The sequence below is a fragment of the Anolis carolinensis genome, unplaced genomic scaffold (genome assembly GCF_035594765.1).
Source record: "Anolis carolinensis isolate JA03-04 unplaced genomic scaffold, rAnoCar3.1.pri scaffold_13, whole genome shotgun sequence".
NCBI classification, from domain to species: Eukaryota; Metazoa; Chordata; class Lepidosauria; order Squamata; family Dactyloidae; genus Anolis; species Anolis carolinensis.
In genome coordinates this window covers 3,933,333-3,954,206 of record NW_026943824.1, presented here as the reverse complement: position 1 = coordinate 3,954,206, position 20,874 = coordinate 3,933,333, and the positions used below count along the sequence as shown (strand labels likewise).

At 45.0% G+C, this 20,874-nt stretch overlaps 1 protein-coding gene across 5 annotated transcripts in view; it reads left to right on the top strand.

The window, feature by feature from the left end:
* The window catches only part of elfn1 (extracellular leucine rich repeat and fibronectin type III domain containing 1), a 364,525-nt gene extending 345,137 nt beyond the window's left edge, over positions 1-19,388 (top strand). For 4 of the 5 annotated variants that reach the window (XM_062964146.1, XM_062964143.1, XM_062964145.1 and 1 more), the window contains one exon: positions 15,540-19,388. In XM_062964146.1, the coding sequence (XP_062820216.1) occupies positions 16,001-18,394 (2,394 nt within the window). In that variant the 5' untranslated portion in view covers positions 15,540-16,000 and the 3' untranslated portion in view covers positions 18,395-19,388. Of the gene's footprint in view, positions 1-15,536 lie in introns of all 5 variants that reach the window. The other variant, XM_062964144.1, reaches the window with a different exon arrangement.
* Positions 19,389-20,874: the final 1,486 nt, after the last annotated feature.

Genomic DNA, 20,874 nt, shown 5'->3' with positions numbered 1-20,874 from the left:
AATACAAGTAATAATACTTGTAAATGCAATAATAATATAGTATTACACATCATGTTGGACATGAAACCAACTTGTCATTGGGTAAGTCACACTCTCTCAGCCTCGGAGGAAGAAGGCAAGGGCGGACACCTCTGAACAGGTTTTGCCAAGAAAAACCCACTGTCAAGTCTCCTTTGCTTCACCCTAATTCAGACTTGACTATTTATTATTATTATTATTTCAATTATTTTTACCCCGCCCTTCTCACCCGAGGGGACTCAGGGCGACTTACAAGTGGCAATTGATGCCGTTACACGGATATACAATAAACTAAAATGATTAAAACAGTTAAAACAATCATAAAATAGTCATAAAATACAATATACAAAGTTTAAAACAATGCAAAGTGCTTATGCCATTCATCCACCAGACGTTATACAAGAGCCCTAATACAAGACTAGTTCTTCCCCTGAAGCCAGTTCAAGGCAGATAGCAACCGATCTCGATTTGGGAGGCGTTGAACCTTCATCGGTCAGTCCTTTGCAGTAAAGAACCTGAACATTTTAATTACCTCCAGCCCTGCCCGGTGGCTCTCCGTTTCAAGGCAGAACAGATCTAACTTTAGCTCCCAGCCATTAAATCACTGTTATTTGCAAAGTTCACAAGACTGATGAGCTGTCAGCACCGAGCAAACTCAAATGCAGCGAGAAGGAGGGAAAGAGAGGGAAGCGAGCCCAGGAAAGTTAAAAGGTTTCCTTGAGCAAAGAGCTGTCCATGGTGGCTGACCGCAACTGTACTTGAAGGCAAATCACATGCTGCTTTCCCCTCCTATTTAGAGATGGAAGGCCAAAAAATATGTTAGATCCTTGAAGCTCTGCAGGAAGACACAATACAAGCCCTCTTGACAGATGGCCACCCAGATTCTGTTCAAAATCCTCCAGAACAGAAGATGCCATCCAAATCCGAGGCAAAATATTCCAATGTTGAACAGCTCTTACTGTCAGAAAGCTCTAAGTCAGGGGTCCCCAAACTACAGCCCGCGGGCCACATGCGGCCCATCAAAGCCATTTATCTGGCCCCCACGGCACAAAGGCAGAATGGGTGGGCTAAATGGCCCAAGGGGTCTCTACCAACCCTTATTATTATCATTATTATTATTACAATAGAGTCTCACTTATCCAACACTCACTTATCCAACGTTCTGGATTATTCCTTGCTTAGTTTCTCCATACCTCACAACCTCTGAGGATGCCTGCCATAGATGTGGGCGAAACGTCAGGAGAGAATACTTCTAGAACATGGCCATACAGCCCAGAAAACATACAACAACCCTGTGATCCTGGCCATGAAAGCCTTTGACAACACATTAAAAAAAAAGTTCTCTTAATATTCCTTAACAGGAATGATTCCTTCCTCCCTCTTCGGTTGAGAGAGTGTAACTTACTCTTGGGTTCTCTTCTCCCAGTTGTGCTGTGGGTAAGTCTTCCACCAGAAGAAAACACCAAGACACACGCTGGTAGATTCCAACCGGTTTTATTGTCCAGAATACCAGAATCTTCTCTTTAGCCCATTTATATAGGGGCTCTCACATACCAGAGGGTAATTGAGGTTTTATGGCTGGCCCGTTTTATGACTGGCATCTGTTCTTTGTCAGCGCTTGCTCTGTGTCCGGAGATGCCAGAGATCAAAGATCATGACAGGGACCCATCACACGTCAATCTGCTCAAATAGCACCGTTCGAGATTCATTCTCGTAGTCATAACAGAAGTAGTGATTATAATATAATAACAATATGTAATACATGTTTGTTAGGTTCTCTTCTTCCAGTTGTGCTGTGGGTCAGTCTTCCACCAGAAGAAAGCACCAAGACACACGCTGGTAGATTCCAACAGGTTTTATTGTACAGAATAGCAGAACCTTCTCTTTGGCCCATTTATATAGGGGCTCTCACGTACCAGAGGGTAATTGAGGTTTTATGGCTGGCATCTGTTTTTTGTCAGCACTTGGTCTGTGTCCAGAGATGTCAAAGATTGGAGATCATGACACTTACCCAGGGCCATTCAGTAGGTTTCCATGTCCAGTCAGGGATTTGAACCCATATTTCCAATAGTTCAGACTTGAATGAATACATCATTAATATAACCAATATTAAGGTAAAGGTTTCTCCTGACTTTAAGTCCAGTCATGTCTGACTCTGGGGGTTGGTGCTCATCTCCATTTCTAAGGTGAAGAGCCAGCGTTGTCCATAGACATCTCCAAGGTCATGTAGCCACTGGCATGACTGCATGGAGTGTTGTTACTTTCCCGCCGGAGCGGTACCTATTGATCTACTCACACTCTGGGGGTTGGTGCTCATCTCCATTTCTAAGCCGAAGAGCCAGCGTTGTCCATAGACACCTCCAAGGTCATGTGGCCACTGGCATGACTGAATGGAGTGCCGTTACCTTCCCGCCGGAGCGGTACCTATTGATCTACTCACACTCTGGGGGTTGGTGCTCATCTCCATTTCTAAGCCGAAGAGCCAGCGTTGTCCATAGACACCTCCAAGGTCATGTGGCCACTGGCATGACTGAATGGAGTGCCGTTACCTTCCTGCCGGAGCGGTACCTATTGATCTACTCACACTCTGGGGGTTGGTGCTCATCTCCATTTCTAAGCCAAAGAGCCGGCATTGTCCATAGACACCTCCAAGGTCATGTGGCCACTGGCATGACTGAATGGAGTGCCGTTACCTTCCCGCCGGAGCGGTACCTATTGATCTACTCACACTCTGGGGGTTGGTGCTCATCTCCATTTCTAAGCCAAAGAGCCGGCATTGTCCATAGACACCTCCAAGGTCATGTGGCCACTGGCATGACTGCATGGAGTGCTGTTACCTTCCCGCCGGAGCGGTACCTATTGTTCTACTCACATTGGCATGTTTTCGAACTGCTAGGTTGGCAGAAGCTGGAGCTAACAGCAGGCGCTCACTCCGCTCCCTGGATTCGAACCTGGGACCTTTTGGTCTGCAAGTTCAGCAGCTCAGCGCTTTAACACACTTCTCCACCGGGGTTCCATAACCAATATTATCATTCCAAATTTCCAAAGGATTCAATGATATTGAGGGATTAGTGTTCGCCTTTAAGTTGTTAAAAAATAACTAAGCATGGTCTCATCCTATGAAGTGTTTAACAAAATGGCAATTCTTCCAGCCAGACAGCTGATTCCGGCGCCATCCATTATAGCTCCAGGCAGTCGAAATGGCTGTCGCCTTCCCACCCACACCCAGGAGCCATCCCATTAAAAACCTATCGGTCCTGCACATCCATACGGAGTAGCAATTGGGAGGGTGTTCGGAGTCTGCTGGGTGAAATGACTCCCCGCTCTTATTTTTGAAGCGAAGGAGAAACATCGCTGAGCAGGAAGATGAATTAAACTCCACTTGATGCAGAGCCGGCAGGGTTCGGCCCAGCTGGGGACCGGGAATTGGCAAATGGAGGCGAGGAGTCGAGGCTCCGTAAAACAAAAGCCCCGGCTCCCCGAGAGGCAAGTCGGCCTCCTCCGGGGAAAGAGGGAGGAGAGCCCTTCCGTGGGAAATGGACATCCGACAGGTCGCAGCGGGGCGGTGGGTGCACAGAGCGGAAGCACCGGTGTTTAAGATTGGGAGCACAACCTCCGAAATGCACACATTTCCAGCCCAATGGACGTGTCAGGAACTAGGCATCCGTTCTGGGCAAGCAAATGGAGTCTCCAAGGGCAACAACAGCAGACTGCTGGCTACCAAATGTACAGGACAGAGAAGGGATTCCCTGAAATTCAAAGGCAAGAAGATACTATAACTGGAAATGTAATCCAATAATATAAACTACTAGCTGTGCCCGGCCACGTGTTGCTGTGGCAAAGTCTGGTGGTATGGGAAATAAAGTATTGAGGAATTGGTGGTAGTTAAGGTAAAGGGTAAAGGTTTTCCCCTGACATTAAGTCCATTATGAATGGGTTATATAGCTGCATGGAAGAGTCTTGAGTCTACACTGCCATATAATCCAGTTCAAATCAGATGATAATAATAATAATAATAATAATAATAATAATAATAATAATAATAATAATAATAATAATAATACAGTAGAGTCTCACTAATCCAAGCCTCGCTTATCCAAGCCTCTGGATAATCCAAGCCATTTTTGTAGTCAATTTTTTCAATATATCATGATTTTTTAGTGCTAAATTCATAAATACAGTAATTACTACTTAGCATTACTGCATATTGAACTACTTTTTCTGTCAAATTAGTTGTATAACATGATGTTTTGGTGCCTAATTTGTAAAATCATAACGTAATTTGATGTTTAATAGGCTTTTACTTAATCTCTCCTTATTACCCAAGATATTCGCTTATCCAAGCTTCTGCCGGCCCGTTTAGCTTGGATAACTGAGACTCTACTGTAATCCAGTTAAAATCAGATGATGATGATAATAATACTTTATTTATACCCCGCCACCATCTCCCCATGGGGACTCGGGGCGGCTTACATGGGGCAGAGGCCCAAACAACATAAGGACAAAATATAAGCAACATAATACAATCACAATATAAAACAGATAAATCAGTAATGCAATATATCAATTAAAACAACAATGCAGGATAAAAAAATTACATTAAAAACACATAAAAGGTAAGACCGTACTAAATACAGGATAGATTATTAAAAACCCTCTGGGGCTGATTAATTAATGACTGTATCTCCGAAGGCCTGCTGAAACATCCAAGATAATCTGTATTTTATAGGCAGTGTGGAAGAGGCCTAAGTGAGGCCTAACTCTGCCTGTCCCCTGGGCTGTGTGGTTTGTTAGGAGACCAAGTGGGCAGAGCTTAGCTTTTTAACTGGCAGCAATTGGATAAAAACAATTATTCCTCTCCCTCTAATTAGGACTTTATTTTTCTTTTATTTTTGTTGTATGAACAAAAAAGGCATGGATGAGGGGTTGTGCTGCCAAGTTTAGTGTTTCTGGGATGTGTAGTTTTGCTGTTTTGTCCTAGGCCGAAATTTCATTACCCTTTTATATATATAGATATTATTGGATTACATTTCCAGTTATAGTGGCTTCTTGCCTTTACCAAATGTACAGGACAGCAAAGAGGAACAATGATGCTTTAGGGATGTTGTGTGGTTTCCGGGCTGCGTGGCTGTGTTTTTGCAGTATTTTCTCCTGATGTTACATCAATGGTGCAATGGGCTTAAATCCTTGTACCGGCAGGACTGGCTAGCGGTTCGAATCTTGGGAGCTGGGTGAGCTCCTGTCTGTCAGCTCCAGCTTCCCATGAGAGAAGCCTCCCACAGAATGGTAAAATATCCGGGCATCCAATTCTCTCACACCAGAAGTGGCTTGCAGTTTCTCAAGTCATTCCTGACATGAAAAAAAACCTACATCTGTGGCTAACATTTCCAGAGGATCCAGCCACAGATGCAGGTGAAACGGCAGGAGAAAAGGATCTCCATCAAAATGTTGAAATTACATTGGAAGACGATGTGGGTTTTGCTTCTCAAAGACACAGCTCTGCCCCATCTCCCAGAAAGGTCAAGGCAACAAGCATTTGCCTTTTGGCAAGGCATCCATCACCCGCTTCTCCTCCCGCAGAGCAGAGAAACGTTCCCAGCTGGGAGCAACTCGGAGCCCGGTGGGCAGCGAGTTAACATCCGCCCTCGGTTTCCTTGTTGTGGGGTTTTTTGGTTTGGTTTTATAGAGACAGACATCTTGGGTTGACTCAGAGTGCCGAGCTCTCGCTTTAAAAGAGGGCCAACAAATATAGTACAGGAAGCCTGTGCTTGTATGTGTGTGAATGGGACTCATGAAATGCTGGTAGCAGTAGACCAGGGGTCCCCAAACTACGGCCCGCGGGCCACATGCGGCCCATCAAAGCCATTATCCAGCCCCCACGGCACAGGGGCAGAAGGGAGTTGGGCTAAATGACCCAAGGGGTCTCTTCTTCTCTTCCAACCCTCATTATTATTATTATTATTATTATTATTATTATTATTATTATTATTATTATTTATTAACATTGAGGCTGGGTGGCCATCTATCAGGGGTGCTTTGCTTGTGCTTTTGGTGCACAAAGGCAGAAGGGGGTTGGAATAAATGGCCCTAGGGGTCTCTTCCAAACCTCTTTTTTATTATTATTATTATTATTAATTATTATTATTATTATTATTATTATTATTATTATTATTTTATGACACAGCAAACAAGATAGATATGCTGGATTTCGTATCACAAAATCACAAGTCGAACACTTCCCAAGTGTCTAGGACTGTGTGATGTATTATTATTATTATTATTATTATTATTATTATTATTATTATTATTATTGTATGACACAGCAAACAAGATAGACATGCTGGATTTCGTATCGCAAAATCACAAGTCGAACACTTCCCAAGTGTCTAGGACTGTGTGATGTATTATTATTATTATTATTATTATTATTATTATTATTATTATTATGACACAGCAAACAAGATAGACATGCTGGATTTCGTATCACAAAATCACAAGTCGAACACTTCCCAAGTGTCTAGGACTGTGTGATGTATTATTATTATTATTATTATTATTATTATTATTATTATTATTATTATTATTATGACACAGCAAACAAGATAGACATGCTGGATTTCGTATCACAAAATCACAAGTCGAACATTCCCAAGTGTCTAGGATTGTGTGATGTATTTTCGGATGATGCGTGCAGATCCCAGTAGGGTGGCCTTTTGCAGTTGGCAGATCGTAATTTTGTTAATGTCTTTTGTTTCTAAATGCCGCCTGAGATCTTTTGGCACGGCACCCAATGTGCCGATCACCACCGGGACCACCTGCACTGGTTTCTGCCAGAGTCTTTGAAGTTCAATCTTGAGGTCCTGATAGCGGCTGAGTTTTTCCTGTTGTTTTTCGTCAATGCGACTGTCACCTAGGATGGCGACATCAATGATCCAAACCACCTCCTCCTCCCCCTCCTCCCCCTCCTTCTCTTCTTCTTCTTCTTCTTCACATTAAGGCTGGGTGGCCATCTGTCAGGGGTGCTTTGCTTGTGCTTTTGGTGCACAAAGGCAGAAGGGGATTGGACTCAATGGCCCAAAGGGTCTCTTCCAACACTCCTTTATATTGTTGTTGTTGTTATTGCTCGGTGGCCAACTATAGTCCGGCCCTTCAATGGTCCAAAGGATCGTGAACTGGCCCCCTGTTAAAAAGTTTGGGGACCCCTGCAGTAGACTATGCAGCTTCACTGGAGAACAAGTAAATGGTTATTAGTGGGCCTGCCGTTGTCCCACCTGGAAGGCCAACCCTACTGGAAAGACTAAACTGCTGCTATCACTGGTATCTATATATGGATACTAGGACACAGAACAATGGCTTCAAACTACAGAAAATGAGATTCCACCTGAACATTAGGAAGAACTTCCTAACTGTGAGAGCTGTTCAGCAGTGGAATTCTGTCCCGGAGTGTGACGTAGGCTTCTTCTTTGGAGGCTTTCAAGCAGAAGTTGGATGGCCATCTATCGGGGTGCTTTGAATGCAATGTTCCTGCTTCTTGGCACAATGAGTTGGACTTCATGGTCCACGAGGTCTCTTCCAAGTCTAGGATTCTATGAATTGTGTGGGTTGCTATCTAGTTGGCCACAAGCTGCAAAATAAGTTGAGCCAATATTGCTATATTAACACATATCTCTGTGCCGTCCTTGGACCTTCTGGTCACACTAGCATGTGGCAGAATAATATATGATCTCTGTATCTGTAGGCTGCAATCCATGGTTTCATTTATCCACATTTGACAGATGTCCTCTTTAGGTATTCTCTTGACCCTCAAGTGTATCAAGGACCTAGAAAGTCCTTCATATATGTGGTTTTGCACGTCCATCAAAGTCCAGGAACATCATACGCATGGAGTTGTGCATGTCCAGGGAAGGCTGATTTTCGTACCTTGATGGACAGACATCCACACAATGCAACTTGGCATATGTTTTGGTTCAACTAGGATTTAGAAGAGGAATGGGTCTGCAGTATCCTTCAGATATGGTTGTAGATGTAGCATAGATCCGTTCTCTCTTCTCATCTGTTGCTCCTTTGACCTTTTATGCGAGGAAGCGCACGATGCTGTATCCACAGCACCTCCAGAGGCAGACAAGACCCATGGCAGCTCAGCAATGCGCAGAGTTCACCGGGCTCATTTTAATTGCTCAGGAAAGGATTTCTCAAACTAGGATTTGGAGTCACAAAGTTTAGACAAGAGGCGCATCACTGACAGGAAAAGCTCATTTCAAACAACATGATTTTGGGTGGTAATGATAGGGACATGGCAAGAATTTAGCTAAATCTATTCACAGAACAAATTCAGACTTGGATGCTTGTTGCGATAGTTGTGTTAGGAGATAAATAGGAATGTGGCATCACTTATAAGACTGAGATGTATTTCTTCAAAGTGGATTTGTCTTCGTATCCACGAAAGCTCATGCTAAAAGAAAAGGTCATTTCAAGCAACACGACTTTGGGAGGTAAAGATGGAGAAATGGCAAGAACTCGGCCAAATCTGTTCACAGATCAAATTCAGACTTGGATGCTTGTTGCGATAGTTGTGTTAGGAGAAAAATAGGAATACGGCATCACTTCGAAGAAATACAGCTCAGTCTTATAAGTGGATTCGTCTTCATATCCACGAAAGCTCATGCTAAAAGAAAAGCTCATTTCAAGCAACATGACTTTGGGAGGTAAAGATGGAGAAGTGGCAAGAACTCGGCCAATTCTGTTCACAGATCAAATTCAGACTTGGATGCTTGTTGCGATAGTTGTGTTAGGAGAAAAATAGGAATATGGCATTACTTATAAGACTAAGCTGTATTTCTTCGGTGGATTCGTCTTCGTATCCACGAAAGTTCATGCTAAAAGAAAAGCTCATTTCAAGCAACATGACTTTGGGTGGTAAAGACGGAGAAGTGGAAAGAACTCAGCCAAATCGGTTCACAGATCAAATTCAGATTTGGATGCTTGTTGCGATAGTTGTGTTAGGAGAAAAATAGGAATGTGGCATCACTTATAAGACTGAGCTGTATTTCTTCAAAGTGGATTCGTCTTCATATCCACGAAAGCTCATGCTGAAAGAAAAGCCACTTCGTCTTAAAGTGGTGCCATTTTCCTATTTTTCTCTCCTTCCCTTTCCTTCTTTTTTATATTTTGTGCATTTCCTAATATAAAAAGGACCCTAATTCTGGCACAAAAGGCCCCATGGAAGGGACGGCCAAATGGCTCTGGTGGGGACGAGCGACAGGGAAACGGTCCATGGCTCCGGAGGTATATTTCACCTCCTCTCCCCATTTGTAGGAAGACTAAGTCTGTTACACACTGACAACAGTGGCTTAGGCCACCTAATCCCTCCTTTACTTGACTTTGGGCTATTTTGAGCAGGAGATTAAAAGCGATTATCGACATCACCTGAGATGTTGCCTTTTCTCTCCCCCGCACGCCCTCCCCTTCCAAAGCTGGCAGAGAGTCTCTGGCATCATCGCAGTTACGTGCTCCTTGGCAAACGGAGGAAACCTCCACCGCCGAGCCGCCCAATCGGAGGAAGGGCCTGCTTTGCCGCATGCAATCCGCCATCCGTGGCAGGAGGACGCAGCACTCGAGTTGCTCCATTAATAAAAGGGATGTGGAGTGGGGAAACCTGGGAGCCTTCCGCCCCGTGGGATGCAGTGTTCTTTCTGGAACGGTGCGTGAGAGACAGGTTTAGGGACACTTTACTCCTTTGGCTCTTTAATTTTACTAAATGGCACCAAGGCCATGCTTGTTTGAGGAAGGACATTTCCAAAAGAGAGGTTTACTCATTTGGTTTTTAAATTCAGGAAAACAAAATCTTTTTTTGGGATTACAATTCCCTGGTGGCACAGTGTGTTAAAGTGCTGAGCTGCTGAACTTGCGGACCAAAAGGTGCTAGGTTCAAATCCCGGGAGCGGAATGAGTGTCCGCTGTTAGCCCCAGCTCCTGCCAACCTAGCAGTTCGAAAACATGCAAATGTGAGTAGATCAATAGGTACCGCTCCGGCGGGAAGGTAATGGCGCTCCATGTAGTCATGCCAGCCACATGACCTGGAGGTGTCTATGGACAACACCAGCTCTTTGGCTTAGGAGATGACCACCAATGCTCAGAGTTGGATACAACTAGACGTAATGTCAGGGGAAAACCTTTAAGGTAAAGGTAAAGGTTTCCCCTGATGTTAAATCCAGTCATGCCCAACTCTGGGGGTTGATGCTCATCTCCATTTCTAAGCCAAAGAGCTGGCATTATTGGTAGACTCCTCCTAGGTCATGATTGTATGGAGCGCCAGTACCTTCCTGTCAGAGCAGTACCTATTAATCTACTCACATTTGCATGTTTTTGAACTGATAGGTTGGCAGAAGCTGGGGCTAACAATAGGAGCTCACTTCATCCTGCGTATTCGAACCGCCAACCTTTCGGTCAGCAAGCTCTGCAGCTTAGTGGTTTAAACTGCTGTGCCACCATGGCCCTATATAGTAAAACATGCCCATATTTAAAATACCAGAGAAAAAAGGGAAAACACCATAAACACAGAATGCTTAAGCAGCTGAGCGAGGAAAGGAAAGGGCCTGAGGCTGTTAGGAATTGTGAGAGTTGGAGTCCAAAACACCTGAAGGCCTTACGTTTGCCCATACCTGGTGTAGATGCACCCTAGTCCCATAGAGCCCTGCGTAGGGAATGCACCGTTGCTATTATTTTCCATGCAAAAAGTGAAGTGAGATTTTTCAAAAGCCATAACTCGCCAAGGAAAGTGTCCCTCACAGCAAACCTTCCGCTTTGCGCATCTCCCCAAAACCACCGCTCTCCTTGAAAACGGCACCAGGTCAGGCTTTGCTTCCATCTGCCACTTTGGAAATTAATAGCAATCATTAAAGAGCAGAAGGAGCAGCAGCAACAACAAAAATGAGCCGACAAACAGGGCCCAAGGTAAACTAATAAAAACAACAACATCATAAACATGTAGAGCTCTTTCTGCCAACCACAAAAAAAAATTAAAAGTATTTAGACATTGAGCAAGTCATTTATTACTGTGGGGTTTTTTTTCTCCTCTTCCACCTGGGGTTTAAATCTCATTACAGTTTGTCCAAAACAGATGTTACCCTTTAAGCGCTTGATTATTAACTATAAGACTCCGTTCCTCCAGAGAGGCTCGGTGACGGCAATTTCGGTTTGGGACGGGGATTTGTCTTGAGAATGCTCAGACTTGTTCCAAGGCTAGAGTTAGGATCGTGGTAAAAGTTTGGACAGGAAACTCAAAGGCTTGGTTCCATTTGGATTTTTTGGACAACGTAACCATCACCATGCCAGGAAAGAGATTAAATCGGTATAGTAACCAGCCAGATGGTGTTCTGAGTTCTTAACATCCTTGTTGTGTTCCTTTTGGTCACGTCTGACTTACAATGACCTCAAGATGACTTTTTCTTGGCAAGATTTGGTCATAAATTGCCATTGCCTTCCTCTGAGATCATGAGAGAATGACTTGTCCAAGGCCATCCCATGAGTCTTCATGACTGAACAATATCTTGAGCATTGACTAAGACTTTCATGGCCGGAATCACTGGGTTGCTGTGGGTTTTCCAGGCTGTAGGGCCATGTTCCATAAGCATTTTCTCATGATGTGAGACCTCACAACCTCTGAGGATACCTGCCACAGATGTGGGTGAAACGCCAGGAGAAAATGCTTCTGGAACATAGCCATACTGTCAAGATCAGTGCCAGGGGTCAGGGTGCGTGTTGGTGGGTTTCTTCAAAACCATCGATCAACAGCTCCGGACCAGCACCCTGATGAATTGGTGAACTTCTGCCCTCACCAATTCCTCCAATGTCAGACTCAAAGACATCTGCAGTCTGAAGTTCAAACACAAAGATATTTACAAACAGCAAAGTCCATCGCTAGAAGCCGGCATTTTCCCTTTGCCTCTCGCTCGGCACACACAGTTCAACAGAGATAAGAAAACACATTCCTTAGTCCGAAGGACTCCAAGGCCGGAAATCAAGTCTTATAGGTCACAGCAGGCTGTCAGTCAAACTGGCTTGCTGTTAACTGTTTCATTGCTGAAATACCCACTTGCAAAACAGCAGAAACACTTGATTTACATTTCATATACATACAACCAAAATCCAACACATACAGCCTGGAAAACTCACAGCAGCTCAACAACTTGAGCCCTAGTCTCTGCCCCAGCACTCAGATTACTCCAACATGCTGGCTCTTAAATCTTAACACAAAGGGGTTAATTTATGTTGGCATCTTTGACATTTGTTCCATTAGCTTGAAAGTTTGAGATTGGATAGAGATATGTAGGCCGGGAACAGAGTAGGAGAGTCAATTTGACTCTGTTCTCTTACCTATGGAAGGAAGAGATTTTGTACTCTGATTTTGTTTGTTTCCTTCTGCATTATCCACACCTTGAGGGCAGTGAGCTCTCCTTATTTGGAGGTCTTTAAGCCAGTGATGGCCAACCTATGACACGCGTGTCAGCATTGACACGCCTAGCCATTTTTGCTGACACGCTGCCGCATGCAGATTGATTGGATGACTATGTCTTTTGTGGCCAAATTTGGTGTGATTTGGTCCAGTGGTTTTGTTGTTTACTCCATGGGAATTATACACTATCTATCTATCTATCTATCTATCTATCTATCTATCTATCTATCTATCTACACATACAGTAGAGTCTCACTTATCCAAGCCTCGCTTATCCAAGCCTCTGGATAATCCAAGCCATTTTTATAGTCAATGTTTTCAATATATCGTGATATTTTGGTGCTAAATTTGTAAATAATTACAACATAACATTACTGTGTATTGAACTACTTTATCCGTCAAATTTGTTGTATAACATGATGTTTTGGTACTTAATTTGTAAAATCATAACCTAATTTGATGTTTAATAGGCTTTTCCTTAATCCCTCCTTATTATCCAAGTTATTTGCTTATCCAAGCTTCTGCCGGCCCGTTTAGCTTGGATAAGTGAGACTCTACTGTATATACACACACACACACACACACACACACACACACACACACACACACACACATATCATTCTATTATTATTCTATTATTATTGTAGTATATTATTATATTATTACTATTATATTATTATTATATTATTCCTTACTCATGACTACATTGAAACTACAATAGAGAGAAATCAGCGTGGAAACTGCAAGAGGTACCATAGATTGTTGTACATGGAAATAATGGTAGTAAATAGTTTTTGATTTATTAAATACAGTTATATATTACAATTATATATTTTTGTTATTTAAACTATATTTATATATTGTGAAATTATAGTCTCTTTTCTCGAAGTGACACACCACCCAAGTCATGCTAGGTTTTTTGGTGAATTTTGACACACCAAGCGCAAAAGGTTGCCCATCATTGTCTTTAAGCAAAGGATGGGTGGACCTCTTTCAGAAGTGCTCTTTTTGTGTATCTCTGCATGTCGAGGTGGGAACTGGCCTAGAAGGGACCTCTTCCAACTCCACAATTTTGGTGACCAAAAGATAGAAGAGCCAGAGAAATTGGCCTTGGAGAAACTGGGGGAGAGGAGGGTTGGCTTGTAAATCCAATACGACACAAGTAGAATCTCGCTATCCCACATTCACCCCCATAAAGGAATTTTGAACTGGAAATTAATCCAGGTTTAGACCTGAAGGGCTCTTTTCCACGCTGCAGCAATTCTAAGCTATAAGTGTGTGGAGACCATGCCAGGAAAATGCCTAATGTGAGACGGAGACGTGAGCAAATGCCTGCCCAGGAACATCCTTTCCGCACCTGACGTCTCCAAAGTGGACGTTGCAGCCATTTAGGGGAGGCTTCATCATTAATAAATGTTTGCCATGCCATCTTAGAGATGTCTCCTTTGATTATTTTACAAGGAACGAATAGCCTTGGCTCATTTTAACGTTTGGTGCCTGCAAGCCAAATCTCCCCCTTTCTCACCCATCTCTTTGCATGATTAAACATTTATCATCTGTAATGGATCGCCGTGGCACTGTCATTGCTCTCTTTTTGTAAAAAGGCAGCTCCCTCATTTATTGATAGACTGACCTGGGTGACGGGGAAAGAGAATCTCGGAGGGAACGACAAAGCGAAGGGAGGCACAAGATGGAACCCAGTGCAGGTGGGGAAGAAAAGCGGAGTTTGCGATGGAGACAAAGGGTGGGGAAAATATTCCTAACTTAAAACAGTAGCCAGACATTGGAAAAAAGCAATAGTGTTGTACAGTTTTCCTCTGGTCTATAGCACCCCAATTGTAGCCAAATGCCAGGAAGGTGTCTGGCTGTTATTGCCTATTGTTGGGAATCACCCTGGACTACTCAAGTCTAGATGTAGTTAGATAGATGATAGAGTTAGATTGAGGGAATCCTTTCCCTGTTTCCAAAGCAGGCCTAGATAGGCTTTACTGTGTTTCACTCTATCCTGTTTATTTATTTATTTATTTACAGTATTTATATTCCGCCCTTCTCACCCCGAAGGGGACTCAGGGTGGATTACAATGAACACATATATGGCAAACATTCAATGCCAACAGACAAACAACATTCAGTTTTTTAGACAGATACAGAGGCATTTTTAACATCTTTTACGTCACATCCCTTACTTTGAAGTTATTAGAAATGTGAATCTCTAGGGACACTAACTTCTCATTGGTCAGAATGTCTTTTATGGCCCCAATAAACTGGACCATGAGGTTGGAACCCTTTTGGTTCTCTCTTCTCCCTTTGTTCTTCAAGCTAACAACAACACCTTGTCATTCCTCCTGGCAAGATGTGACTATCTAGCTGTTTGTTATTTTTCCTTTCTTATTTTTCCTTAGAAACCAGTCTAGAGTAGACTAGACAGCTCCCAAGCCTTACTATCTACAATGGAGTTCTTATACCCGAATAAATGTTTTTTGAACTTTTACTGAGACTCTGCACTCCATTGCAATCCTAAATAGACAAAGGCTTCTCTTTGCTCACCACGTGTAAGTGACCGCTGCATTTGAAAGTTTTGCTTTTGCTACTCTGCTACACTTTTGGTGGAATTTTCCCCAGATTGGGTTAAATTGAGTCAAACCGCTCAGAGATTACTACAACACCTATGACTATTTGGCCACAACTGGGGTGATATAGAGTTGCATGCATACACAGGATCTCAGCCAGTTTTTCCTGGAAACTTGCTCCAAACCAGCAGCTTGAGAATTGGCACAGATCCACAGACCACCACTTTGAGTCTATGGCATTCTATGACTGACAGTAACTGAGTGATTTTAGACAATTGGAATTAGTACCTCACACCCTCTGTGCTAAAGAGTACACCGGACTAGACTTTAGTACAGAAAAATACAGCTTCACAGGTTCTCCCAGTCGGCATGACTAGTGATCAAGCTGGCTGGGATATTTTGAGTTGTGTCCAAAATCTAGCTTCCCCAAGTTCTTAATTTTTCCCCAGTTTGACAAAATGCCTCACGATGTTAATTTCTTTTCTTTGCTTCAGCAGGAGCCCTAAGTAACCTAGCACGCACGACGTTGAGAGGAAGAGGTACTGAGGACAAGGATGACGCAACGGGACCCCCGAACCAAAATGGGGTCCGGCAGCAAGAAGAAAACGAGACAGACTGGCACCCAGAAGGAGAGGAGAGCTCGCGCCTGAGTTCCGACGCTTCCGTCCCACCTTCTCCAGAGTGACTTTAACGAAGACTGGATACGATGGAGGAAAAATCAACTTCCCGGGAGGAGTTTTGCTGAAGCTTTGGCGGGTGGTGCCTGGCCAAGACGTAAGAAGCAAGACGCTCTTCCTTCACCAGACACTTCCCTTCATGGTTGGAAACCATGGAGAGAAAGGCAAGGATGGCAAAGCTCTCCACGAAACACTAGCCAAAGGCAGGGCTGTGCCATCCACGGAACCTCCCTCCTGTTCCCCTTCCGGCAGATAAAGGGCAAGTCCCCCCCAAGTTCCAAATGGCAGGCCATCGCTGGGCCGTGACATCAGCACTGTGCACATGCATGGCGGCCATGTCTCTCCTGTACGTGGGCAAGGTGCAGGCCGACTGCTGGCTGATCGAGGGCGAGAAGGGCTTTGTGTGGCTGGCCATCTGCAGCCAGAACCAGCCCCCGTACGAGTCCATCCCCCAGCAAATCAACAGCACCATCTTGGACTTGCGGCTGAACGACAACAAGATCAAAAGCGTGCAGTTCTCCTCCCTCAGCCGCTTCAGTAACCTCACATACCTCAACCTGACCAAGAACGAGATCTCGTACATCGAGGACGGTGCCTTTTCGGGACAGTACAACCTGCAGGTGCTGCAGCTGGGCTACAACCGCTTGAGGAACCTGACGGAGGGGATCCTGCGGGGACTGGGGAAGCTGGAGTACCTCTACCTCCAGGCCAACCTGATTGAGACTGTCACCCCCAATGCCTTCGGAGAGTGCCCCAACATCGTGAACATTGACCTGTCCATGAACAGGATCCAGCGCCTGGACAGCAACACCTTCAGGGGCTTGACCAAGCTCTCGGTCTGTGAACTCTACAGCAACCCTTTCTATTGCTCCTGCGAGCTCCTGGGCTTCCTTCAGTGGCTTGAGGGCTTCACCAACATGACCCGTACCTATGACCGCATGCAGTGTGACTCCCCGCCGGACTACTCCGGCTACTACCTTTTGGGCCAAGGGCGGAGCGGGTATCGCAACGCCCTGGGCATGCTCTCCTCTCTCTGCACCGGTGGCCCCTACACCATGCCGCCTTTTGTCATCCTACCCAAGAACCCAGTGACCACTGCTCTTCCGGAGAGCCCGTGCCCTGAGGAAGAGTGCTTCTCTGGCGACGGCACCACGCCACAAATCTCGCTCCACACACCTGTGATCGACCCGGGTTTGTATCCGACCATGAAAGTCAAGCATGTGACTCACAACTCAGCTGTGCTGAGCGTGCAGATCCCAGCTCCTTACAGTAAGATGTACACACTGGCCCAGTTTGAGAACGGACGGTACAACATCCTGGCCAAGCTCTTGAAGAAGAAAGAAGAAATCGAGCTGACCGACCTGGGCCCCAACGAAGACTACACCTACTGCGTGACATCCTCCAACCGAATTGGGCGGTACAACTACACTTGCCTCACCCTCAACCTCAACAAGCAAAACAGGGAAGAGCCAATACCCAGCCCGTCCACTGCCACTCACTACATCATGACCATTCTGGGCTGCATGTTTGGCATGGTGATCGTCCTGGGCGTGGTGTACTATTGCCTCCGGAAGAAGCGCCACCAGGAAGAGAAGCACAAGCAAGCCGCCATCAACATGAAGAAAACCATCATTGAGCTGAAATACGGGCCGGAGATGGAGAGCACCAGCATCTCTCAGCTGTCCCAAGGCCAGATGTTGGGTGGGGAGACCATGACCCGCATCCCTTACCTCCCGTCTGTGGGAGAGGTTGAGCAGTACAAGCTGATCGACAGCAGCGAGACCCCCAAAGCTACCAAGGGCAACTACATGGAAGTACGAACAGGCGAGCAGCCCGAACGGAGGGACTGTGAGCTCCCCATGCCGCCGGACAGCCAAAGCTCTGTGGCGGAGATCTCCACCATCACCAAAGAGGTGGACAAGGTGAACCAGATCATCAACAACTGCATCGATGCCTTGAAGTCGGAATCCACGTCTTTCCAGGGGGTGAAGTCGGGGGCGGTGTCTACCGCCGAACCCCAGCTGGTGCTCTTATCCGAACAGATCCCCAGCAAACACAGCTTCCTCACTCCTGTCTACAAGGAGAGCTACAACCATCCGCTCCAGCGGCACCACAGCATGGAGGGGCCCCCCAAGCGTTCCAGCACTTCTTCCAGCGGCTCCGTCCGCAGCCCCAGATCCTTCCGCTCCGAGGGCTCCGGCCACAAATCAGAAGCCAAATATATCGAGAAGACGTCTCCGACCGCTGATACCATCCTCACTGTGACGCCGGCAGCCGCGATCTTACGGGCCGAGGCCGAGAAGATCCGGCAGTACAGCGAGCACCGGCACTCGTATCCAGGGTCCCACCAGGCGGAGCAGCACGAGAGCGGGATGGGCGGGCGCAAGCCTTCCATTCTGGAGCCCTTGACCCGCCCCCGCCCCAGAGACTTGGCCTACTCGCAGCTTTCTCCCCAGTACCACAACCTGAGCTACAGCTCCAGCCCCGAGTACACCTGCAAACCCTCCCACAGCATCTGGGAGCGCTTTAAACTGAACCGCAAGCGGCACAAAGACGAGGAGGAGTACATGGCCGCCGGCCACGCCCTGCGCAAAAAGGTCCAGTTTGCCAAAGACGAGGATCTCCACGACATCTTAGACTACTGGAAAGGGGTGTCTGCCCAGCACAAGTCCTGAGTCCTCGGCCTATTCGTGACTTCACCTTGGACCAAACGAAAGACACCGTCAACAAAAATCAGCAGCAGCAGCTATTCTTTTTAACCCAGACTTCTCTTTGGAAAGGAAAACGAAGAAATAACTTACGAGAATCTACAGTTATTCTATTTAATGTATCAGAGAGATGGGGGAGGGTGTGCAAGGAAAGAAGGAAGGAAGGGAGCAAAAAAGGAGAAGAGGTATGGAAATAATGGTCTTACAGTTGTGAATCGACACCAAATTTGAAGAGCAGGGGAAGGAACCCTCTCCCCCAAATGCTGGAAAACTACAGGTGTGGGCAGTGGGAAGAGTTTTGGTTTCTTTTTTTTAAAAAAAAAACAACACAGAAAATTGAATAAAAAAGGAAGGAAGAAAAGAAAGGAAAGAACGGGAGAGAAATCAAAAGTGTGGGAGAGCCAGGCAGAAAACCAAAGGAGTATGAAGTAACCACCAACACATCGCATGGCTCCTTCTTCTGTGTTCTTGTGGACTCTATGTACAGTTTTGTCTTCTTCTTCTTCTTCCTTTCAGTAACCAAAAAGGAAAAAAAAAACTAAACAAAAAAACAAGAGGTAAACCAGGAGAAAAAAAAAGTTAGCAGAAGGATTTAAAAATAATAATAAAAAAATATATCCTTTGGGCCTTTTGCAAATGGAGTCTTCCAGTTTAGACTATTAATTGCCTGAAGCCCCATTTGTGCAATTTTGATGAGGGTTTGTTTTTTGTTTGTTTCTTTGTTTCTTTGGCGGAAAGGGTCCGCCGCAATCTCGCATTGTAAAGCGGATGCCGTCCTATTGTACAGAGAGAAGAGAAATTCTATATTTGCAAACGTTTGCTGTATAATGAGAGAGAGAGAGAAAGAGAAAGGAAAAAAATATTACATCTACTAAAAGAAATATATCTATATATTCACCTGTTTGTACCAGGTTTTAATCATGGATTTTAGAAAAAAAGAGAAAAAAAAACCTACCGCTGGGCTTGGTTTGAAGTTTTTTTTTGTTTCTTTGAAGGGGTTTTTTTGGGGTTGGGGAGGGGGCTTGATCCGTTGTTCACTGTGGACAGGTGGGGTGTTTCTTGCTTTCAATGAATGTTTGTGACTTCAGTTCTGGTCAATTCCAAGTGCACTGAGAAAAAAAAAAGACACATTCTGTAAGAGAAACAAAATCCAGAGTTGCTTTCGTTATTCAAGGGTCGAGGGGGACGGAAAAGGGGAAGGGGCAACGGGTGGAAGGCCTTCTCAGTGCTGTGACCTAAACATTTGCAAAAAGAAAAGATACTCATCCTGGAGATGGTTCCTTTCCAGGAGAGAAGAAATCCATTTTCTCCATCCCTTCTCTCTCACAACATATGGTAGTCATTGTTATTCACATGTCTCTCTAACTATGGCAACTAGGGATTTCTTGGAAAGATCTCTTCAACGGAGGCTTGTCCAAGTCATTCTTCTAAAACTAGGTTTCCAACCTTTGGGCTTCCAGGTGTTTTGGACTTAAACTCCCAGAAATCCAACCAGCTTACCAGCTGTTATGAACTGTGGGAGATGGAAGTCATCTTTATTTCGGTCAACAAACCATTGGCTAGAGTCAAGTGACAGTACAATGATGAAATACAACATTTGAGTAGTTTATGACATTGCATTTGGCTCATGGTTAATAACAAGTATCTCCATTCTCTATTGGTTATTTGACTATCTTTATAATCTAGAACAAAAACTGATTACCGATTAGTAAAACATCACCTAGATATTTTTTTTCGTGTCAGGAGCAACCGGAGTTGTTTCTGGAGTGAGAGAATAGGCCATCTGCAAGGACGTTGCCTAGGAGATGCCCGGATGTTTTGATGTTTTACCATCCTTGTGGGAGGCTTCTCACATGTCCCCGCATGGAGCTGGAGCTGAGAGAGGGAGCTCATCCGCGCTCCCCCCGGTGGGATTCGGACCTGGCAGTCTTCAGGTCAGCAACCCAACCTTCAAGTCACAAGGCTTTTATCCCCTAGGCCACCAGAGGCTCCATGTTTATGTCATTTGGCTTATGGTTAATAACAAGTATCTCCATTCTCTATTGGTTATTTGACTATCTTTAGAACAAAACTGATTACCGATTAGTAAAACATCATCTAGATAGAGTTGTATGTTTTCCGGGCTGTATGGTCATGTTCTAGAAGTATTCTCTCCTGACGTTTCGTCCACATGCATCCTTAGAGGTTGTGAGGTATGGAGAAACTCAGCAAGGAAGGTTTATATATATCTTTGGAAAGTCCAGGGTGAGGGAAGAACTTTTGTCAGTTGGAGGCCAGCATGAATGTTGCAGTTAATCACCCTAATTTGCATTGAATGGCTTAATCTACATGCCTGGGGGCATGCTGAGTTTCTCCATACCTCACAACCTCTGAGGATGCCTGCCATAGATGTGGGCGAAACGTCAGGAGAGAATACTTCTAGAACATGGCCACACAGCCCGGAAAAC